At 37.5% G+C, this 22,877-nt stretch overlaps 1 protein-coding gene across 1 annotated transcript in view; it reads right to left on the bottom strand.

Moving 5' to 3' along the window:
• The window catches only part of CHN2 (chimerin 2), a 160,665-nt gene that overhangs the window by 90,392 nt on the left and 47,396 nt on the right, over nucleotides 1–22,877 (bottom strand). The window contains exon 2 of the mRNA XM_041466701.1: nucleotides 4,247–4,285. Coding sequence (XP_041322635.1) covers nucleotides 4,247–4,285 — 39 coding nt within the window. The remainder of the gene's footprint in view (nucleotides 1–4,246; nucleotides 4,286–22,877) is intronic.

Raw genomic sequence — 22,877 nt, 5'->3', positions numbered from 1 at the left:
TCCAGGGGATGGTCAGAGATTCAGAAGGCACACATCCCTCTCCTACTTGCTCAAATGGCAAACAATCCTTACCTTTCTGCCTCATTTTGTCATCTCTGAAAATCTTAAACCAGAATTCAATGTATAAGACCATGGTTAAGCGAAATAACAGAAAAACACACTTATCTAATGCAGTGGCAAGCAGTGATTGACATCTGACCCAGTCAATTCCAGCATTTAGAACTGACAGGCAGGTTACAGACAAACCCACTGTGATCATAGAAAAGATGACACTCAAACATAATGATGCATTATTATTTTAGCCCTGAGAAAATTAACCTTATAAAAAGTCAATTGCATGCAAAAAGAAAATGTATTATTACTGCTCTCAGAAAACTGCATCAGAATGGAAGTGTTTTTTTGTTCAGCATCAGATGCAAATGAAATGCACAGTAATAATACACATTAAATATTAGGCAAAAATTCAGCACTGCAACAGAAAAATGCAGTAGCTTCTATTTGACCCTTGAACACCTTTATCAGGTTCATACTCAGACAGTGTGCCAGCATTCATAGTATCATAGTCACATTGGAACTTACAGCGTTAACAAAACTTAAATTTATTATTGCATTACTTGAGGAACATTTCTTTGAGATGTAAAGTAGCTGGTTAGAATATATCTTTCTCTCTTTTGTTCCTGTTAGAGCACGAGTCTTGTCTCAGGGGATGAAATAGGGAAATTCTACAGTATGTTTTAGGAAGAACTGTCTAATTCCAAAATCCAATCTGCCTAAGAAAAAAAGGGGTCACATGCAAAAATCAGCACTTACTCCTTTTCTGCCAGGGAAGAAGGGCTATCATCCATTTCTTCATACTTTTTTTTTTTTTTTTTCATTCTGCAGTGTGTCAGGACCTCAAGGTTTCTCCTTTAACTCACCTAGGATGAGTGTTCAGGGATGCTCCAGTGGAGAGGAAAAAATCCTATCATGGCTTTTATAAAGCAGCAAGGAAACATACCACCTTCTGTCTCAGAATGTTTCAGAGTTCCTCAGTTTTACCTCCTCAGCCTCATCTCAGTCAGGCATTTTTTATCCATGTGCTGAGCTTGAACAATATGAGCTGTCCTATTTCTGCAGGATTACTCACATGCTTAATTAGGAACCTAAGTGCTTGGCTGAAACAAAGACTTAATTTCTAACAAAAATGAGTCTCGGACACTGCGCCTATTATTTGATGAAGGACAGAAGGCAGGGAAACTTCGTGAGGAGCTGAAGCATGGCATCAGCTGATGCTCTGTGCCTTGCCACTTTGCTTCCCACCAACACACTCATCTTGAATAATGCAAACAAACATTGAAGTGGCATTGACACATGACTGACTCAGCACATGCCAATCTCAACAGGGGTAAAAGGAAGAAAAAAGTGGTTTTACATCTCTTCAAAATTCAAGCACATACATGCTGAGGCTGGCAATCAGCAATAACTATGCTCCTTCAGTAAAAAGAATTGCCTACTTCTCCTGAGAAGCAGATAAGGTAAGCAGTTTGTCCCCTAGGAGGACAGTGCAGTACTGCAGCAGGTTACCCACAAAGGTGGCAGAGGCTCTACCCTTGCAGCTTTTCAGGACTCGGCTATGTAAAGCCATGGCTGCTCTGCTCTAGAGACAACAATAGTCATGCTCCGAGTGGGAAGCCGGATCAGCTCGCCCCCACATTCAGCCCACATTCTGTGATTCTTATCTTCCTTTATTTACTACCTCAGTGATGGCAAAATGGCAAAATACCATTTTCTATAATACTTCCAACATATGGCAGACTACAAAAAGAAATCTGTTATTGGAACGATGTAAGAAATCTGTTATTTGTTGATCTGTTTCTCAGGTAAAAATGCAATCAAACCCACTGCCTAGAGACTGCTGGCTGCTAGAAACTTTCCAAACTTTTTCCCAGGATCCTTGCTGTTAATATAAAATTATTCTTGCCATTGCTTTTATTGTCTGTGTCCCAGGGCTATCAGAAAAATTCTGAAAAACTTCGTGACCTGTGAAATCTATCTGAAATTCTAACAATTCCTCATAAGCAAGTGAGGATCTTCTGCATTACTAGTGTTCATGTTTTCCAAATATAGCTGAATCAAATTTTTACATTATGCCAAAACAGTAAGGCTTGAGATCTGAAAACTGTTGCACTTTGACTAGTATTTGTCCATGGACACGTGCAACGCTGTTTATTTGAACACTTTGTTGGCATAAACATGAAAATCTGCCTTTGTTTAGAAGTTAGAAGGATTGAAGCCTTGATCTTGATGTCAGTAAAAGGCAACACAGTCTCCTGAATTTATCCAGGACTTAAAATAAAAAATCAAAACTGTATGCAAAGTATCTTACTAGTATGTTAGCAAACTTTAAAAATTACTAGGGAAAATACATTGAAAATAATTGTTAAATAGGCAGTAAACTCAAAGTGCTAAGCATGAAATATATATGTATATAAGTAAAACCTGTCAAGAGATAGGACAGCAGATTGAATCATAGACAAACACTATTGCTGGACATAATCTCTATAATTAATTTACCAGATCAGAATTCTTCTTGATGAGTGAAGAAGCATACATCACCTACCATTGCAAAGAAAAATATGTATCTGTAGCTAAGCAGTCTCAGGAGTAAATCTTTCTAAGCTTAAGCTATTTTCTGCCTTTTGGAGCTGTGCAACTTTTCCCAAGGTCATTCATGCATGGAGTTTAGACACTGAGGCCATGATTTTGTCATTATCACAATATTGGCATCCTACATATAGTAGAATAGGAAATTATATATTCATAGACTATTCATCCATTCTGGTTCAGTTGGGTTTATTTTTTTCCATTTAAAAAAGTGTTTCCTTGGACTACATTAAAGCTATCAGATAAAAAAGTAACCAAACTTTTTCACTGCATGCAGTGATGTGTCTGCTGCACAGCTGGGGCAACAAAGAGCAGGTAAGTAAAGGTAGGTTCTTATTTCCTGACTTTTTAATGAAAACTTACTGCTGAAAAGGAAGTATCTGTCCTTTGAAATGCTGGTCTTCTCAGAGTCATTGGCAGCTTTTTCATTGATTTTGAGAAGGCTCTTTTTAAAAAAAACCACTCAACTGTCTGCTTCCTTTCAAGTACTCAGCAAAGAATGCTGGAATGGTCCAGCACTCTTGCTGACTTTTTAGGAGGTTTCTCTTACATGTTCAAAACATTATAACAACAACAATAACAACAAAGCATCTAGAAAACAGTGTTCTGAGAAGCAAGTTCTGTAATTTAATGGCATATTCAAATTTTGGTTGAAAAAATTCCAGTCCATTCTGGGGCAGAATGTCATTCTCAGGTAACACAGAGGTGATGTCTTTGAAGTCAGCAAGACAGTTTAATGTGCATATAAGTGAAGTCAACAAATTTATTCTAGTCTTTAAAATTACACATGTACATGCATGTAGCTACTGTGATCATTGTGTTTTTGTAGCAGCATTTTGGTAATGGCACTGTACTGAATTTGCCACAATAAAAGAGAGAATTTTTGCTTAGCATAGCTCTGTTTCTGAAAACAAAAAGAATAAAACAACTCTCTATACCCGAAGCTATACTATTATTAAAGTTCCAGGAAGGGTTTAAAATAAAAAGATCAAATTTAGAGGCTATCCTTAATAAGGGATTTAAAAGCCAATATTTTGTCTTAGATCTGTGCGGCTCTATTAGAAAATACATTTGGAACAAAGCAAAAGAGCATAAAATATGCACTTCTGCACTGCACTCTATGTAAATGATTTTTCTAAAGGCAGACAGGAAGGTTCAAAGAGCTGATAATGCTGTCTCCAACTTCTAAACCACCACTTCAAAAATCAGCTTCTATTGCTAAGGATCAAAAATATTATTATCTTAAAGTGATTTGGTGACCCGTATAAAAAGACAAGCATTCTCAAGCCTGACCTTTAGTAAACATACAAAGCATTAACCTCTACCTCTGAAATCCTTCCTGAAAATCTCAGCAGAGAAACCATGAAACCCAGGAGCTGCACACTTTTAAGGCAATGGAGGGAATCTGGCACACATAATCCTGCTGCCCTTGTTCCATGGAAATCCATAAAAGTTCAGGTTTTGCTGCTGTCCTATACAGTAATTTGTACAAGCATCTAGTAAATTTATGTCTTTCTTTCAAACAAAAAAAAGGAGAAAATACCTAACAGTGACTGACACCTTGGTAAGGCACTAAGATTATTCAAATTGCTTGTATACTCACAGTATGATTTCCATATTGGAGGCTGGTATTCTTCAGCATCTAAAATAGAAACAAAAAGGGAGAAAGAAGTCAGTCATTTGGCCACTGGGTCAAACTGTCAGCATGCATTTTTCTGCTGAGAGACCTCTCCTTGTCAGCAAAATTCACATTTCTTTCCCAAGAGAGATGATAGCCTATTTACAGTACAGTTTGCTATGTGAGAGAAGAATACAAATTTCAACCACTTGTGGATCCAATGTGCTTTCCCAAATTATTCAACTGTAAAAGAAATTAATTTTTTACCGATTTGCACTAATCACCAGTATTTTAAAAATAATTAACTGGGCTGGTAACTACATTATTTATTTGCTTTACCTGGCATGATAAACAGATAAATCATTACTGGTTTTCAATGTGGGCTTTCTAACCCCACTAGTTAGATTTGAAAATGAGCATCAATGAATAACACACACTGGGGCTAAAAAGATGCACAGCTCAGGTTGGACTCAGATGCACAGACCTGACAGTTTCAATGAAAGCCAACTACACTTCTTGAATCCATATATAATTGGCATATTTTCCAGAAGCTGAATCAACAATGTGAAAAAGATAGAAAATGGAAAGACTGCAAAACCTGCCATTACAAACAGGTTACATTATTCTAACATTATTGACTAAAGGGGCACAAAGAGTTGGTGTTTTTTCTTAGTGACCTCTCCACAGGGAGGTTTCCAGCTCTCTGCAAGAAAGCCAAATGCTGTAACCCACAGAAATCCCAGCAGGAGCCAAGGTGGAGCAGAAGGAGCAGCACCAGTGACAAAGGATGAGGTACTGGGGACTAGTTTGGCTCTGAACTGTCATGCTGCCAAAAACTTTAAAGTCATTTACCATGGGTATGTCATTAACTTGCCAAAACTGTGCAGGTTAATTAAGGTATTTGTTATTTACTAAACTTCTACTTAAGTAATGCTAATACAATTCAATTATAGTTGCATAGCTCATGCTCCTTGTTTATTTACACATACGCAGCTACTTTAAATATATCCCTGCAAAAGTCTGTTTACTAGGAATTTTAATCACTAACTACCATCTGCCACTTTTAACTCTATTGTTTTAGAAGAGGATAAATCTAGCAACAATCACAGTTACTGCCTGGAATAGCACCCATTTATGCAACAATTTATAGACATATTGGTTGGGAAACCCATTCAGTTTCAGTTTCAACTGAATCCACCTCTCAACTTTAGCAAAGTTCAAAATACTCCCAGACTAACAGAGTTATACTGTGCTGTGGCAATCCAAGAGTAATTAGCTTCCAAGTTCGTTATACAGAAGATTTATTTTAAATTGTATGAGGCTATTCATGAGACAAATGAAATTTATTCATAAAAGAAATAATTTTTTCTCTTCTCAAATTGTAATAGTATTATGTCACTCTATTTTTCCCCCCATACATCTATTGCTTCACATATAGTTTACCACAACACCATAATATTGTGTATTAAATTCTTCTGTCAATACTTCTGTGCTACTGCAAGAGAATTTCTGAATCTCTTTTTTCACGTACCATATTTTTTCAATAGAAGAAACACTGAGATAATGCAAATATCTTATTATCGATACTTGTGACTTCAGATAAGGAAGTAATAGTGGGAGAAACAATGAAAAATCAATATCAGTTGTTGCTTTAGTCTTCCAAATTAATTAAAAATTAATTTTTTAAATTTTTAAATTTAAAAAATTTTTTAATTTTTTTAATTCAACAGTGCAAGCTGATGTACAAGTGGCCATAAAGCGCTTCGTTAGCTGGAGACAGACTGAAAGTGAGGAAACACTGTGGCCAAAATGGAGAATCATCCAGGAGATAAATCATAATACAAAACTCCCAATGATTGCATTTGATTTGTCACAGTTATGAATCTGTCAGCCTCAATAGCTAAAATAATTCTAAAAGACAGCACACACAGAGGAAACCCACGTGTCACCAGCTCCACGTTCACCATTACTGGTGAGGTACTGCCACATCCTCTGTGATCCCTTCAGCTGAAAGCATGTCCCTAAATCACAGGGAACTAAATGCTATAGTGATAGTACTAATACAGTTTATTGTCAATCTATTTGATGGCACTTGTTTGTAGGGAAATAAAGAATAATTAGTTTAAATACAACTTGGAGACAAGGGTCATGGTTGAGGATCAGGGAGAGGTCTAATGGAACCCAGATAGAAACATCGTTCTTCCTTTGTGGCAGGAAGCTGCTGAACCCCTGTTTAAACAACTCTTATCATTGTATTGGTAAAGTCTTAGGACTGCCATCCTGGTTGACTAGATTAGACTGAACTTCAACCGTTCTTAAGCCAGAGGTCAAAAGACCCAAATCCTGCCCAAGCAGATTTGATAAGTACTATTTGCCCTTTTTGAAATTTTTGTTCTTCTGTATTTTGTTATTCCTCTGTATTACACAGCAGCTTTACTCATTAAATTTTGTTCCACTCTCCACCGCTAGACTTCAAACAGCACTTCAGGCTCACAGAAATTAACAATACAAGTTTGGGTGGTTGGCTCAGTTACTACGGGACACCTCTACACACAGCTTGTGCTTTCAGTTCTGCACATGGTAATGGTTTCAGCAAGGGCAACAGACCTCAGTTTTGAGCCACTTAGCAAAACTCAATCAATCAGTCAATCAATCAATCAATCAATCAGACTTGCACAAATGACAAACATCCTGCATTGACATCTCATGAAATGATATCCCTCATATGAACTTTGATCATAATGACTATCAAAACTGTGACTGGCAGCGTGGGGAAAAGGGTTCACTGAGATACTCTCAGGTGACTAGACAGGGTCTTTTCTATTGCTCTTTTCTTGAAAGGTTCATATTTTCTACAGTGCCTTCTTGTCTAGATTCAGAAAATGTGCCAGCTAAGGTTGAAAGAAGTTGTCAAAGGAGACAAGATGAGTAACAGCTCTGAAAAACCCAACAAAATATCCCAATTTCATCTGTGACATACTTTTATGAATGTCAACATAAGAAATACTCCCTGTAAAAGAATTACACAATGTCCAGTTAAGGTATTTTTAAAACTCTTTTAAGTCTTCTCAAAACTGTATCATAAATGACCTTGGCAAAACCAGAAAACCTTGGAGTATTTACTGCAAAGACTAGGACTGGCAAAAAAAGCATGAGAGACTTCCACAAATAATATTACAGGCAATACTGTTAACTAAAATGTTTGAAACATACCAGCTAAGAAAGTGAATATTTATTAAACCTTAAAAAGTACTAGAAGTCAGTTGTATGTTAAACAGAAGGGCAGAAGGAATGCAAAATGCTGAGGAATATTACAGCTATGAGAAGGTTTCTCATAATGCAAAATTGACAAAATAGGTATTGGAGAAAATTGTCAAACCAAAAACGATACTTGGAACTGGAAAATGGTACTAAGAAAAAAAAAAAAAAAAGGTTATTTCTTAGTTTATTTGCTTTACTCTTCACAGAACAGAGAAGATTAAAAAGATCTTAGGAAAAAATACTTTCCTAAAGATTAAGGAACATTTAAAGCTGAGTAAGTGTAGAAAGACTACAGTAAAGGGAGGACTGACAAGTTGGCAAAGCTTTAAGCAGACAGATAAAAAAGTAAAGCTACACAAGACTTTATTTAGAGAAATAGGAAGACAGAACACGGTATTACTGCCAACAGTGGGCAGTAAAGGGTTAATACATGACTCAGAGCCATTCTTAAGCAATTTCTGTGAAATGGTCTTACATTAAGTATATAGTAAATAAAGTCATCCATGGACTTCAACCCTTGCTCTTCTCTGGGCCTGGCCCTGTGCCAAAGTGACACCTTTCTGGACGTAGTTGTGAAAGACACAGGAATGACAGAATTGCTTTTTACTACTTCCTGGTGCTTTGTGAAAATGATGATGTCATGCCAACACCTGTGGGTCTGTGCTACCAGCACTGGGGTTGATTTGGCTAAAGCAGATCTAATAGGAAACTAAGTTCAAAGTGATTCTTCTGACTCTCATGACTGGTAATGCACTGAAAAGGACAAACTCAGTTTTACAGGAAAGCCCACAAATTACACCACATGAATCAAATATTTATGACTTATAAGTGGCATTTCTAAGCATAAGGAAAACAGCAAAAAATATCCATACTGTAGGTCTATTCATGCCCAGTTCTAGATATGCTAAAAAGTATCAGTGATTCCCATGACAGTAAAGAGTTAAGCAGACTAACAGCAGGACAGCTACCCAAGGGGAACTGTCATTATTTGCTGATTTCTTATAGTCTTTATGAAAAAAGAGTGAAGATTTTCTTTTTTTGCCTTTGTCCTTACTAAAGTATTATAAAAAAATATTTTGTAGTTCAGCTTGGAAGAACTGCATCAGCCTGGATTCTCTGCCACCATTGTTTGAATTTTGGACTTCCTTTCCAGTAACAACTAATTTTAAGACTATGACCTGCATGTGCAAGGAAAGACACTTGTGTGTGAGGAAAAGCCAATCTGGAAGCCACTGGTTTACTGGCAGAGTGGAGATAAATGATTCACCGGATGAACAAGTCTAGTTACTAATTTTTTTAATCTTCTATTGTTATTTTAGGACCAAGACTAATAATTACGAGTGTTTTAATGCCCTTTGTATATTTCCTTTAAAGAGCTTTTTCACAGGTTTACCACGTACACTTTCATATTTATTGCTTTGTTTCCAAAACATTAAGTTAGCATATATTATTAAATACATTTTTCTTATTTTTATATATGTAATTATATATAGAATAGAAGACAGCAGAGTAAGAGCTTCTGTTTAAGATAAACAGTGTTTGCACTCTTTCTGGACGTGGCTTTTTAATATTTTTCTTGCTACAGACAGAATTTTATTATTCAATTTACAATAACGTGGATGGCCATCACAGAGCCACAGAATGATTGGGGTTGGAGGGGATGTGATCCAAACCCCTTTCTCAAGCATGACCACCTACAACCATGTCCAGACAGCTCCTGAGTATCTCCAAGGATGGAGAAGCACAACCCCACTGGCAACCTGTGCCAGTGTTTGGTAACCCTTACAGTGCAGAGGTGTTTCCTGATGTTGTGACAGAGCCTCCTGTGTTTCATTTTTGTGCCCATCACCACTGGTAGTGTCACTGGGCACCACTGAAAAGAGCTGGCTTTGTTCTCTTTGCACCCTCTCTTCAGATATTTATACACTTTGATAAGATTCCCCTGAACCTTCTCTTCTCTGGGTCGCACAGTCCCAGCTCGCTGAGCCTTTCCTGAGAGGAGAGACCCTCCAGCCTTGCAATTCCTTTGCAGCCTTTTTTAAGAATTTCTCTGGCAGTTTCATAGTTCTCTTACACTGGAGAAACCAGCACTGGACGCAGTAATCCAGTTGTGGCCTCAGCAGCACGAGCAGAGGGGGAGAATCACCCCTCCTTTGTTCTGCTGGCAGTGCTGCTCCTAAGTGCAGCCCAGGATCCCACCAGCCACCTTCAAGGGAAGGATACATTGCCAGCTCATTTTGAACTTGGGGTCCACCAGAACCCCCAGGTCCTTTTCTACCAAGCAGTTCTCCAGGTGGGTGGTTCTTGGCATACACTGGTGGATGGAGACTAAAGTGAAAGAGTAATAAGGGGGCTTCTTTACGGGGCACCAGTTCTTTTCTGACACATAAATCATAGATCCATTACTCTGTGATTAGAAAAATACCAATTACAGAAGTTAATTTTCTTCTTATCTGATCCCCTACTGGCTAATCTTGTCCTGGTGAAGGGCTGATTTAATTTATTTTGCCCTCTCAACAATTAATATATACACATACACAGCTATGTCACTTTGCAGTCATTCTGCAAACTGCTTTAAATTGGCACGTTTTTCTATGTTTGATGGCACTCATTTGGCAAATACTTTGGACATCATGATGACTCCTATTACATATGGAAACTACCATTACAGGCACATCTGACCACTCTATGAAAGAATATTCTTATTTTTAAAGATGCAAATAATCGTACTGTCAAATAAGTCCCCCACTCTAATTCCTGAAAAGTCACTGCTACTGTGAAAAGCAAAATTAAATCTCTTGCAGTAAATAATTAGCAATGGAGCTGTTGAAATATTTCAGCATGTCAAAAACTCTGTTTAATGCTTCATTCAGAATGAATAGTTGCCCATGGAGGAGTGAGTAGTTGCCAGCTTTATCACTGAACTTTCTCATCACAAGTACATGGACAGCTAAAATATGGAATGAGACTTCAGTTCTTGTCTTAATGAGGCACTTTAGCTTTCAGCATAAGGTACAGAAATGATCAAACTGTTTACTTCCAACACAATTCATAATTGGTGTATTAATTCAGATGATGGGAGCTTCCCACTGCGCTGCTCTCTCCTAAGAAAAAAAATTAAAAATCAGCGATAGTGTGTAATTTAAATGTCAAAAAAAGCTCACAAAAGGGGTGGAGTTCTCTCTCACACAGCAATTAGACTGAAACAGTAAGCTGTTAATAACCACAATATAAATTGACAGCTATTTTGTATCTTTTCCTTTTGCCTACCACAAACTTGCTATTAGAAGGCACTGCTCTGAAGGCAGATCATTTAGCCAGTTCTGTGAATCAGGGTCATTCTAAACTGTGTTCTCTCCTGCTTTTGCTTCAGATTTCAAAATGGTATCTTTCCACTCACAGACAGCTGGTCAGTCCCTGGTTACTTTTGTTTCATGCATGTCTGTTTTACTAAAATGCAGGTGAAAAATCATGCAAATAGGTAAACCTGATAATTTAGAAGAGTTACCAAGTATCAAATAAAATATGAGTTTGAAGTACATGAGTTATTAGGGATGCACTCCAACAGATCACAAGAGATTTGAATGTTTTAAATTCACAGCTAAACTTCTATAACAAAATTATAACGAACCATGTTCTGCAGCTGGTGAGTGGTGTTCAGCCAGCCATGGCCATCAGATTGGAGCAATATCCCATTAATTAAAAAATCTGCCTCTCTATTCTGCACAGATTTAAATATAATTAAAAGCATTGAAAATACAATTTTAAATTTGGAAGTTGAGGAAGAATAATCAGAGTTCTCAATAGGAATAGGAGAAGTGAAAAAGGGACGGGTATCTGTACAGTTTTAGTTTTCAAAGTCTCTTTAGGAGTCTAGTCTTTCTTAGGGCCCAAAAAATAGAATTAAAGAAGCTCTTCCAGAGTGCAAATCCAAGAAGCTGACAGGGATCTAAGTAAGCTGATAAAAATGTTCCCAATGCTTTAAACATTTCCTGGGAAATATGCAAGATTTAAGAGTGCAGAGGAGTAATCACACTACCTAATCTTAGACAGGTAGGTCCTTTTTAATGCTGAATCACACTGAATCTATTGCCCTTGGATGTCATTTAAGAACCTCCACAATCTAAGTGTTCTGAAAGGTTTTTTCCCCACAGCAATAATGAAGAATTTCCTTATGCAGATTATTAAAGATTGGAGTCTAAAAACTAGAAAGACAGACAATTAAAAATCATAAAAAATTATTTGCACCCTTCATTGTAAAAAAAAATCTGTTGTCATTATTAGCTGCCATTAAATTTAATCTGGTCCCTAAAAATTACACCCAAATGATTGTTACCATTCTCTGTTTTAACACTAAGGCCAGTGTAATTAAAATCTAACACAGTTATTCTCACCTTTTCATGTTTTTAGCCTATAGATCAGAGGCATCAAGGCATTAAAATGGGACCATCAGAGCTCTGCCTGACTGAGAGATTTCACATATTTTTAAGAATAAGCGCATGACATAAGTTAAATCACATCACATTAGCAGACCTCCTGTCTTCCACAGATATTCTTTAGCTTCTAACTAATGACCAGTTAGTTCCTGGCTGAAAATCAAAACCAGATAATCAGCTGGCATATCTGAGCATAGTTCTGATGCAGGACAACTGTATACGACATGGCAACACATTTCCAGTCATTTACTTACTGCATCCTAAAACTCCCCCCCCCCACCATCTTCCAGCTAGTGATCCCTGGACTCAGCAAAGTTGACAGCATATGGCAGAAATAACTAGAAGTTATAATAACTACAATAATGCCAAAGAATGGCATTAAAATGGCCACCATGAAGTGTTTAAATTATTACATTTAATTAGTACATTTATGTTGAAGTATTGCCACCACATTCCCAGTTCCAGAAATTCACTCATACATTGACATGATACCCCTTTATCTGGTTTATCAAAAGAGCCAGCACATTCCCTGAAAACTCATTAACCTTTAGCAAAGTCCAAATCATTGCTTTTGGTAACTCTGTTAGTTTTGACATGAGTCATTTTATCATCCCTCTAAGCAGGGGCACAAGTGTTTGTCTGTTCAAGGATGTGAGGTGGTCCTAGTCCTGCAGCTGTGTTGGCTGTTCATTTGCTTTTGGAGATCATACCCATCTGCCCCATGTAGTCCTGCATTTGCCCATCTCTGGATACAAAAATATTAGCATTTCTTACTGAAAGGACTGAAACTGCATTCTCAGAATGGAATGGAAATCCACAGTGGCTATGCATATCACAGGGACCTTAGTGAACTCTGTGGCCTAAAGACACCTTCAAGCCTTGGAAAATAAGAGATGAGAACTATCCTGTCATTCAGAGCAGGTATAATGATCTGCAGAAGAATAAAATCTTAGCAAATAATTAGATTTTACTTTGGCTTGCTTTTCAGGTCCTGTAGTATTGCTGCAGCATTTGCGTCTCTACATTAAAACATGAAAAACAGGAAAAACACCACCCACCTGCAAAGCATATTTATCATTCCCACAGCTCTTGGGTAAAACTTGGAATAAATGGGACTCCTAGGATAAGAAGCAGCACTGTACCTATATACCTCCCCTGTTAGAAAAATGTGACACTACTAATCACATTCTTTGGTGGGCAGTTTTAGGTAAGTGTATCAACTACATTCAAGGCCAATTGAATTATTATTTTAGGTGAAGTTTGTCTCTGAATCTTCAACTTTTCTAAGAAAATAGTTTGGATTAAGGCCAGCTATTACTGAGGCATCCACCTTCTCATCAAGTATGTTGTGCAGTTGAACAAACACTTCACAGGTGTGTTCTTTTCTGTCATCACCCACTGTTTAACTGATCTCCCACTACAGCTGCTCCTGCTCTTACTACTTTGGATCTGGACACTGGAGAAATGTTGACCTTCTTAAAATTCAGTTCCATGAAAGTATGTTTACCCTGACAAGAATCTTATGTCTTAGAAAGATATATGTAACTACACCTTCTTCTCTGCAATATTAGCCATAAAATTATTACTAGTAGTATTTAAAATACTATAATAGAGTATTTGCCCTCAGAAGAATATGGTTTATGTATTGTTTCCTTACTTGGGAGGAATTTTAAATTGAAAGTCTATAATTCTTCCAAGAGCTTTTTACTACAGCCTGGCACTTTAACAGTTGATAATGAGTTCTTACAGTATTATACATTTACAAAATACCTTGTACGAAACCCTATAAAATTTAAAATACACTTAGGTCTTCCACAAGTTTTATCAAACTAACCAACAGGACTGTGCAAAATGTCCTGACGCCTGGGCATAGGTGAGACAATTCCTCTTTGCAACCTACAATGTTGGCAGCATTTTCCCCAGAGAAACTTTGGCCAACAGCATGTCTGATGAGGCCAACCCCATGCCTCTGTAGCATTTTCATTGTCAAATTAAAACCATTCCACACTGGTGCTCATGGAACAAATGTATGAGTGTCTCCAGTGGCACTGAGTGAGAGAACAGAATTTAGCCACCCACAATGCATAAAGGAAGATGCAACTGCAGTCTGGATGACACCCCAGTTTCCTACTTTGCAAATTTTAAAGATGCAGACAGCAAAAGAATACCGTATTTAAGTCTTAGAATGCACGGAATTTCTTTACATGCTAAAAGTAGATCAAATAGAGTGGAAACAGTAATTCCTATATAAAAATGGATTTTGCTTCTGTGTAATCAGAGATAGGCTGGTTATTTTAACATAAATAAATTACAAGGGAAGAGAAAGCACAATTTTTCTCAGTAACTTTTCTGGAATTGTTCTTCACCCTTGTAAAAATAACAAATAAAATTTGTTTCTTACCCCACTTATCTTACAGAAAGACTCAGAAGATGGTAAAGCTAGTGCCTAAAAGCACATCCATCATATCTTCGATCATAAAATCAGTCAGTGAGGAAAAAAATACCCTCTTCTGTTATTTTCAAAGACACACCCAATTGCCACAATTCTGAGCAAACCCTCTAACTCATCCCCCTGAAACACTTTGTGTAAGGACAATTAATTATGAATAAGGTTATGGTTTGGGCACAACAGTATTTAATATATTTCATTACAAAGGCTCAGGGAAAAGAAGCAATAGTCATCAAAAGTTTTGCAAATGTATTTCCTGTAAGCTTCCAGCAGGTAAATAGTAAACAATATTCAATACAACACCATTAAGCAAGTACACTTTCTTTCTACTGTGATTTATACCCTGAATGATAAAGTTTAGACATAAAAATCCTCTTTTTTTTTTTTTCAGTGGGCCAAAATCAGCAGCTGATGTGTATGATCCAGTACAGTCTTCCCTTTAAACAGCAAATGAGTCAGAATTCTTTAAATGCCATAGCATAACCACAGCCTGGATGACGAAACCTGGCCAAATGCAAGGCAGAATTACAGAAGCTGTTTTGTCCTTGTGCCCAAGCTACAAGGGCTCACATGGAGGTACCAGTACTCTGGCAGATCAATACCTATGCACACAAAAAAGATGCTTTCCATCATTTGCTTCCCAGTAATGAAATCAAGGAGAGCTTTGTTCTTCTGATAACATACTGATCTTCATCCAAGCAAGGTTCAAGCTCAAGCATTCCATTACTCCCAAAGGACAAACATGTGTCTACATGCTCAGAGGTTCAAAACTAACTAATGTTCTCTGAAGCACAGAGGGGAGAACATAAAAAAAAAAAAAAAAATTCAAGCCTCTCCTTTGGAAAGATCTGGCAGATGTCCAAAGCAAAATGATGCCATTTTTTAAGCTAAGGGGAAGGGTTGGTGCTGAGCAAGAACTGCAAGTCTTAGTAGCAACCACCACTCTGCAGTTCTGCTCTCATCCTGGGAGACACGAAAGCTGGGTGAAAAGATGAGCTAATTCACTCACGTCCAACATCACCAGAGCTAGGATGGTTATTTCATCTTGGAAATACATCAATACATGTGTATCTTTTTTGAAAAAGTTTTTCCTGCTTTTCCTGAATGTTTGTTATATCACACAGGAAAGCCTGTCAGAGCTTGTCAGATCATTCTAGTAGCAAAACCTCCCAAAATAAAGATTTCCTTGAGAGCCCAGAGGATAAGGTTGCTGGCTGTCTGTGAGTTTATTGGCAACATCACTTGTAACTAATGACTGAGACAGTGTGTTACCCAACAACTCACCCCAAAGGAATCTGAGGTTTTGCCAGGTTTTTGCTTAATTTCATCATTTTTTGATGCTCAAAAGGGAGATAGTGAGCAACTGTGTCAGCTTTGTGCGTGAACTATAAAAACATTTTATAGTTCTCTGTAGTTATTAACATTTATTTTAAACTTTTATTTCTTGTTCTTATTATTTTCAAGGATAGTTAAAGGTATACCAATCTGAGAGAGTAAATATGCCTGCTTATGACAGCAGAAAATAGACCTGAATATTAAAAAGAAACACATCTCAAGAGGCAAGGGTAGTGAGACTTAAATCCAATTTGCAAGATAAAAGCTAACCAGACCACTTACTATTGCCATCTGATAGCATTCAATATAGCTTGAAATTCATTAATAGGCTAGGTAATGTAAGTACAGTGCATGTATACAAATTTAATTCTATTAATTTCTACATTAGAAAAATCTAGTGAAAGAGGAGAATAATTATAAGGCAGTCTTAAAAATCTGTGGATAAAGCATAGAAAAACCAGTCTAAATCTCAGAAGAATACTTATCCCATGAGACTCCCACCTCCTGGGAGTGCCCATTATTGTGCTAGGAGAACATAAAACTGACAGCTATTCAGAAAGACCTCCAGAGCAATTTTGGCTTAGCTCTATTGCTTATCTTACTTTGTCATCTTTTTAGGATATCTACAAGCTTCCAGCTAACTTACCAATATTGTATTTTATTTTTACAAGCAAGCAATAAATGCTTCTTTTATAGCATATACTCTGCTTAACAGTGCAAATGTTGCAAAAATGCTTATGCATCTTAAATAAAAGGTCATTCAAATTTAAACAGCTTTACAGAGTAATAATATTTCATTTAGATCTGCTCGTTGCTTAGTCAGATTAGGTGGAACTCTAAATGAAAGAGAAGCAAAGCATTTTATTATCATTAAATATTCCCATTATGGCAGCATTTGGAACCCAAAATCAGGTTTGGTGTTACATCCAACTGCTAACAAGTACAGTTTAAAAATAAAACACAGCAGTTGCTGACCTAAAAGTGCTTGTGATTATGGTGTGTGGCAAGCATCCAACAGATAAAAGGAAAAGAGATGGAAAAGGAATAGGGTAACAGGAGTGCTAGCCATAAGTACCAGTCACAGCATCCTCCCCTAACTATTAAGAGAGTAGTTTCATCTGAATGTAATGAAAAGACAACTAGAAAACAGAAGAAGATGTTGGTAAAAAAATAAATTAAGCAGCACAGTGCATCATATAAATACACTAGAAATAACTTAGGATAAGCTGATTTATTACTACATGAGAGAGGTTTGCTTATAAATGTTAAGAAAAATGGTGAAGATTTAGTTTCTTCTGAGAGCACAAGGAAAAACAACCTCAATACATTTATGTTACATTTTTATAGAAGTGACATATCACATAAATAGAAAAATTATTTTGGACCTAGGTTTTATAATAACCTATCTCTACTGAAGAGTGAATTATTCCAAAGCAAACTGCAGCTCACCCTGGGCATATCCTTCCCCGCTTAAGGAGCCACAGAGAACAGCAGCTGACTCCATTGTATTTTCAAAGACATGCCTACAGCCTATTGCTCAGCAGTTTGATTTCAGTGCATCATTTCATCTGATGCCAGTCAATTTATTTACACTGCTGCTGTGCAAAGTGTGGTCCAGGGACCCCAAATGGTAAACATTTTCAACTGATAAATGCTTCTTTTCTGAACCTAATTTATTGTCTAGAGGAACCACATTTCCTCCCAGCTTCTCACTCATTAGGGTCCAAGACTCAGTCCCTGGCAGCATGAGGAGGCCAGATTTGAGATCAGTCATGTATATCTGATGAGGTCCATGAGGCACCAATTGGTGCCACTAGACAGAGAAATCCAGGAGAATGCCAAGTTCTGCCGCAGGCAATTTACGATGACATAACCCTTGGATAGGAGGAGACGTGAAATGTGAGCTTCCATCAAGCAAACCAGTGGGTGTGCACAAAAGCAGTGGAAGAATATTAACATGAGGTGGTTCTTCATGATCATTAGCTGCAAATCACACATCCCAAAGAAATGCACTGCAGGCACTTCTAATACAGCAGGAGAGCCTTGTACAAATGCTGTTCCCAAAACACTCACTTGAAAATGCTTCAGTGTTTTTATAACAACGAGAGAAACAACTGATTAGGTGCCAAAATGGTTTGATACCATCTCTGAAGAAAGGCTTTGCAGCTCTTATGATTTCTCCTAAAACAGTTTCAACTTGAGGTTGCAATGTCCTTCAAAGTACAAGTATCTTTTTGTGCTGGTTCCAACAAGGATTTCAGAGCTGAGCCCTGACTGCTCCTGCTGTTCTACAGAAGTGTTATTTTTTGCATATCCTAGACTGGTGCACTATATTAATGCACTATTTATTCTGCATCTCAGTTATTATATTTATTGTCTTCTGGACAATAGGCAACAAATCCTCACATGGTTTACTTAAAAAGTGCCACAAAATATGTATTAGCTTAAAATTTATCAAAAAGTGAACTTAGGTAGGAATAAAGTAGCATAATTAGTATCTCCTAAGAGGTAAAAAAAGAATACAGCCTACAACTGAGGCCTCCATGATGTCTCAACTCAATAAAAAAAATTATATCAGAGATGGCCAAACTTTGATTTATAAAACTTACAACTGCCCCATTGATTTCAGTAGGCTGAGAGTGATTTATTTCAGCCAAAGATCTGTCCAGAGTTATAGATAAGCATTGTGAGCTCAGAAATCCCAGTCATGGTGTTAAACTGCAGGTGGTTCTCACATTCTCCTGGTAAGCTCAGTACCAGTGACTGCAATATATTCTACTTACCTTTACCAATTATAATAATTTTATTCATGCACTATGTAATGCTAACCAGAGCCTGCCACTCTCATTACCCTTTACAGTCCAGGACTCTTGCCGCTGAAAGGACACTTGATCTTCACATGTCCATGTCAACAGAAGTACTCTCCTGTGACAGAATTTGCATGCACTGCTAAAGCAGTAAAGATTAAAAGCACTTATGGAACTACAGAAGTCTATTCATCAAACTACACACTGCTCAAATACAGATTCTGCCAATCACTGAAAGAAGTGTCCAGCCTGGTGGAAAAAACCCCAGTTATTAAAAACCTCTTTAAAAGCTAACCTAAAAATCTACCAAGATCCCAAAATAGAATCAGTATCAAACACATTTTGATTCAAATCCATTTTAAGTCCAATTCCTTCATCCTTAAATATAGGCAAGATAACCTTATTTTAGAACAGAAAGCTGAATCTTTACCCATAATCAAAGTAAAAGAGAGTACACCTGACCAAACACCAGTGCTAGACAATCAGACTCTGAAATGGGCATGTTTCCAATTATTATATCCTAATGTAGATAAAAAAGTTTTTTGAAGTCCAACTTTCTTTTTTCTGAATATGCTCATATGCATTTACCAGCATGTACAGATGTAGATTTCTCTACCATATCTACTTATTATTATTTGGTCTTTTTTTTAAACATATGCTCAGTGTACTACATCCCTCTCACATGCTCACTACAACTCTTTTTATCCCTTTTATAGTTTCACTGGAAAACTGGATTCATATATTATTTTTCATAATATATGATTCACTAAGTTTTCTTCCCTCTTTGCACTGACTTCCAAAATAAATTTTATGGTTTTACCAATTTTTTATTCGGAGTTTCATGGGTCCAGCTAGACAAAAGACAGACCAATGACACAGCTCAGGGATGTAATAGGACATCTAGAACTTTAAATAATGGTTTGCAATTAAATTTCTAAGAGTTAGAAATTTAATTTCTAACTCTTCCAAGTGCTCCCTGTGTTATGCTCCATTGCTATAAGAGAGAGAAAAACTTCCTCTCTGAGCTTTCCTGGGAAAGGAAAATCTTACCCCAAGTCTTGTGCAGCAGCAGAATCCCTGTTCAAATCTGGCCTTTAGACATCACCACAAAATGAGCCATAAATACATCTGCTGCCTCAGATAACAGGACACATTTCAAAAACAAGCAGCTCTCTACAAGCAGCAGAAAAACAGAAAGAGAGGGAGACTCAAGTAAACAAATCCAATCTTCAATGCAAAGTTCAGCGGATTGGATATTTCTAATCTGACAAAAATAACCCTGTGGTGCTGCAGTGCTGAAATCAGTGCACAGAAATCCATGCCAGCTGTTGAGAGCATCACTGAAGAGGGGCACAGGGAAGGAAACTGCTGTTGTATTATGAATAAAAATGTGTCTCAGGAGCTTTCATTCAATGCTCCTGAACAGAGATCTCCACAGCAGTCAGCAAAAGCTAGATTCCCTTCCTCCACTCTAGTTTTATCTGCAACCCTGTCATGGTAGAGGAAGTAAGAACCTCAGGGTGTGGGTGTGGAAGGAAATCAAGAAGGAGCTTGAGCTGGGATAGAGTTAGTTTTCCTCCTTAGTAGCTAGCACAGTGCTGTTTTGGATTTAGGACGAGAACAGTGTTGATAATACATTGATGTCCAAAACTGGCCAAAGGGATATTTGGGATGTTCCCCAGCACAGAGTATCATGCTCAGTATGTAAACTGGGGGGAACTGGCAGGGAGCTGCCAGTGACTTGTAGGTGGCACGTTCCAAGAAATGACGGCTCCACACCTGCCCGAAGCACAGCAGGAGGGTGAGCAGAGAAGGAAAGCAGCTAAGACAACCACCTGCCTTGATTCCCTGCCCTCACTGTGGCCCTGTGAGAGGAGCTGCCTGTCTGTGTGGGCTGGCAATGCACCAGCACCCCATGGTGCAGAAGAATCTGCTGGATCACACCTGCATCTACCAGCTACCCTCTAACCAAGTGCTTTAATGTGGTTTTGGCTCTCTTGTACAACTTGTTCTGGACAAAAAGAGCAGGTCAGGTTAGACAAACCTGCTGCTGAATACTTATCTTGGCAGCTCTTTATTTCTTTGTTTATTTTTAGTACCACAATGGGCCTTGGTGGGCACCGCTGCCTTTTGTGCTCATCTCATAGGTGCTTCTGCATGCTGGATTGGTCCCATCTCAGCACCTCCTTCTGAGGGCATTCAGTTCTGACTGCTGAGGTGAGTATTTTCAGCCAGCAGCTTCACTACATCAAACAATTATTATCACTCTGAGTGCTCTTTTCATTAGCCAAACATTTCTCTACACTCTTTTAAGCTGAAACCACCACTTCTACTTAATAGAATAGCAATTAACTTGAAATACTTGGCTTTTTACTGCAATGCATCACTCTTTCACCGTCTGATATGCTAATAAAAATTGAATGCTAACATAATGTATAAAATATCATCTCTGATTTTAAACTAAACCAAAATTTATCGGCTCCAGCAGTGCAATACTGATCTACCCAATGAATATTAATATAATAACTTAGGTAGCAGACTCTTATGACATCAGGGAACTAAATCAGAGTGGAGCAAACTCTACAATGCACTGAAGAAAATCTCATTTTTCTGTTTCAATAGAATTTCAGTTCTACTCAAACCTGAATACAGCTCCAGACTGAAAAGTAAACTTGAAATTATAAGGTATTTTTTGCTACCTGTCAGCTCTCATACCTTATAAAATATTCCATTGACCCCCTAGTAAACGAACTAATTGGCAATCTTGCAGAGTCCCAAGTTCTTTTATTTCTTCTAAGGCATCATTAGCAATTATAGAATGCTGGCAGGACAAATTGTGTATTCAGTTGTATCTCTACAGCCCACCTCTCTCCTGCTTGTGTTCTTAATCCTTACCCACTTCCACCGAAAATGCAAATCTTTGCAATTATGACTGTAGGGATAATGGTACAACATTACTGCAGTAAAAATGCCCATTTACCTCAACAGTGCTTAAACTCCAAGCCTTGCATTGGCGTGGGTAAACATAAATTAACTGCAATGTTTGAATGCTTAAGCTAATATTGCGCAACCACCACCCAAAACCAAGACAGCAAACAGCAGTGCTAAACTCCGTAAGGAGTTACACCCATCCATTTCATCTCAAAAAGGAAGCTGATGCAATGCAAGATGACATGAGAAAGTGATGATTGATTTAGTTCCTCATGAATAACAAAGTACTCCCTAACTCCACAAAGAAGCAGATAAGTGCAGGAAGTAACTGAAGTACTGAGACAAAAGTTACCAGCAAACAAAAGCCAAAAAAAATTCCCCCCCTGCCCCCCACTAAAAAAGTCATCTAAGTATGGTGGGACAGAGAGAATTATCCAGTAAAAAAAGTTAAATCTCAAACAGCTGTACAGTTCAAGTGTCTTTTCTGATTTCAAGTAGTGCATTTTTTTTTTCTATTCCAGCACATGTTCTACCTTACTCACTTTTAAAACTTATTGTTGTCAAATTCCAACTCTATTCAATATTCATTTACTGATTTGGAATTTTGTCTTGCAAACAAGCTGTTATTGAAAATCTTTCTAGAAGTGTCTCTTGTGACCTTTAAAAGAAACATAATTCTGAAACACAATTGTGCAACAGACTTTGCACATTGATGTTTCTTTAAGTAAACTTAATTAAGGTCAAAGTCAACTGCTCTTTTGTTACATTGATACTAGAAAAGATCCCAGGAATAAGCCATTTCGGCTTGAATAAGAAATACAATTAGTGAAATAGTGGATATTTGTGCTGCCATTCATGCATTACAAAACACATCCACGCAAAGTTTGATTTGAAAAGCTTTCACAACATCATTTATCTATCTAGCCTATTGACAAATTGTAGCTACCAATAAAATGTACTAGAAAACACATTTACTCAAACTAAATGTGTATAAGAAAAACTTAAAAGTATTAAGATGCAAAAGTCATGAGAACAAAGAGGTGGCAATACTAAGGCAAGACAAATTGCCTGTCTCAGCCGACCCACAGTTTCCAAAGAATGCCAGAGCAGGACAACCAGAATGAAGGAGATTTCTTCCCACATGTCACAATCAGAGCTTCATCACACCCACTCACTCTGAAGTGCTTTGGACATAAACAATTCCATGGCATACATCAGTATCCATATAGTAAAAGCATGGGCAAAGTTTTATGTATCCATTTCTTTACCTTTACTTCATAATACAGATTGTATCAAGATTGTACCATTATGTGGGCTCTGAAGTAAAAAATAGACAGGTTCACTTCCTATATTTCAATTTTATGACCCTTTAACTGCACTGAATTAAAAAATGGTAG

The sequence above is a fragment of the Pyrgilauda ruficollis genome, unplaced genomic scaffold, assembly GCF_017590135.1.
Source record: "Pyrgilauda ruficollis isolate IOZ18807 unplaced genomic scaffold, ASM1759013v1 scaffold2, whole genome shotgun sequence".
NCBI classification, from domain to species: Eukaryota; Metazoa; Chordata; class Aves; order Passeriformes; family Passeridae; genus Pyrgilauda; species Pyrgilauda ruficollis.
The sequence above is the reverse complement of the archived record's forward strand: the minus strand, read 5'-3'. Positions and strand labels throughout refer to the sequence as shown.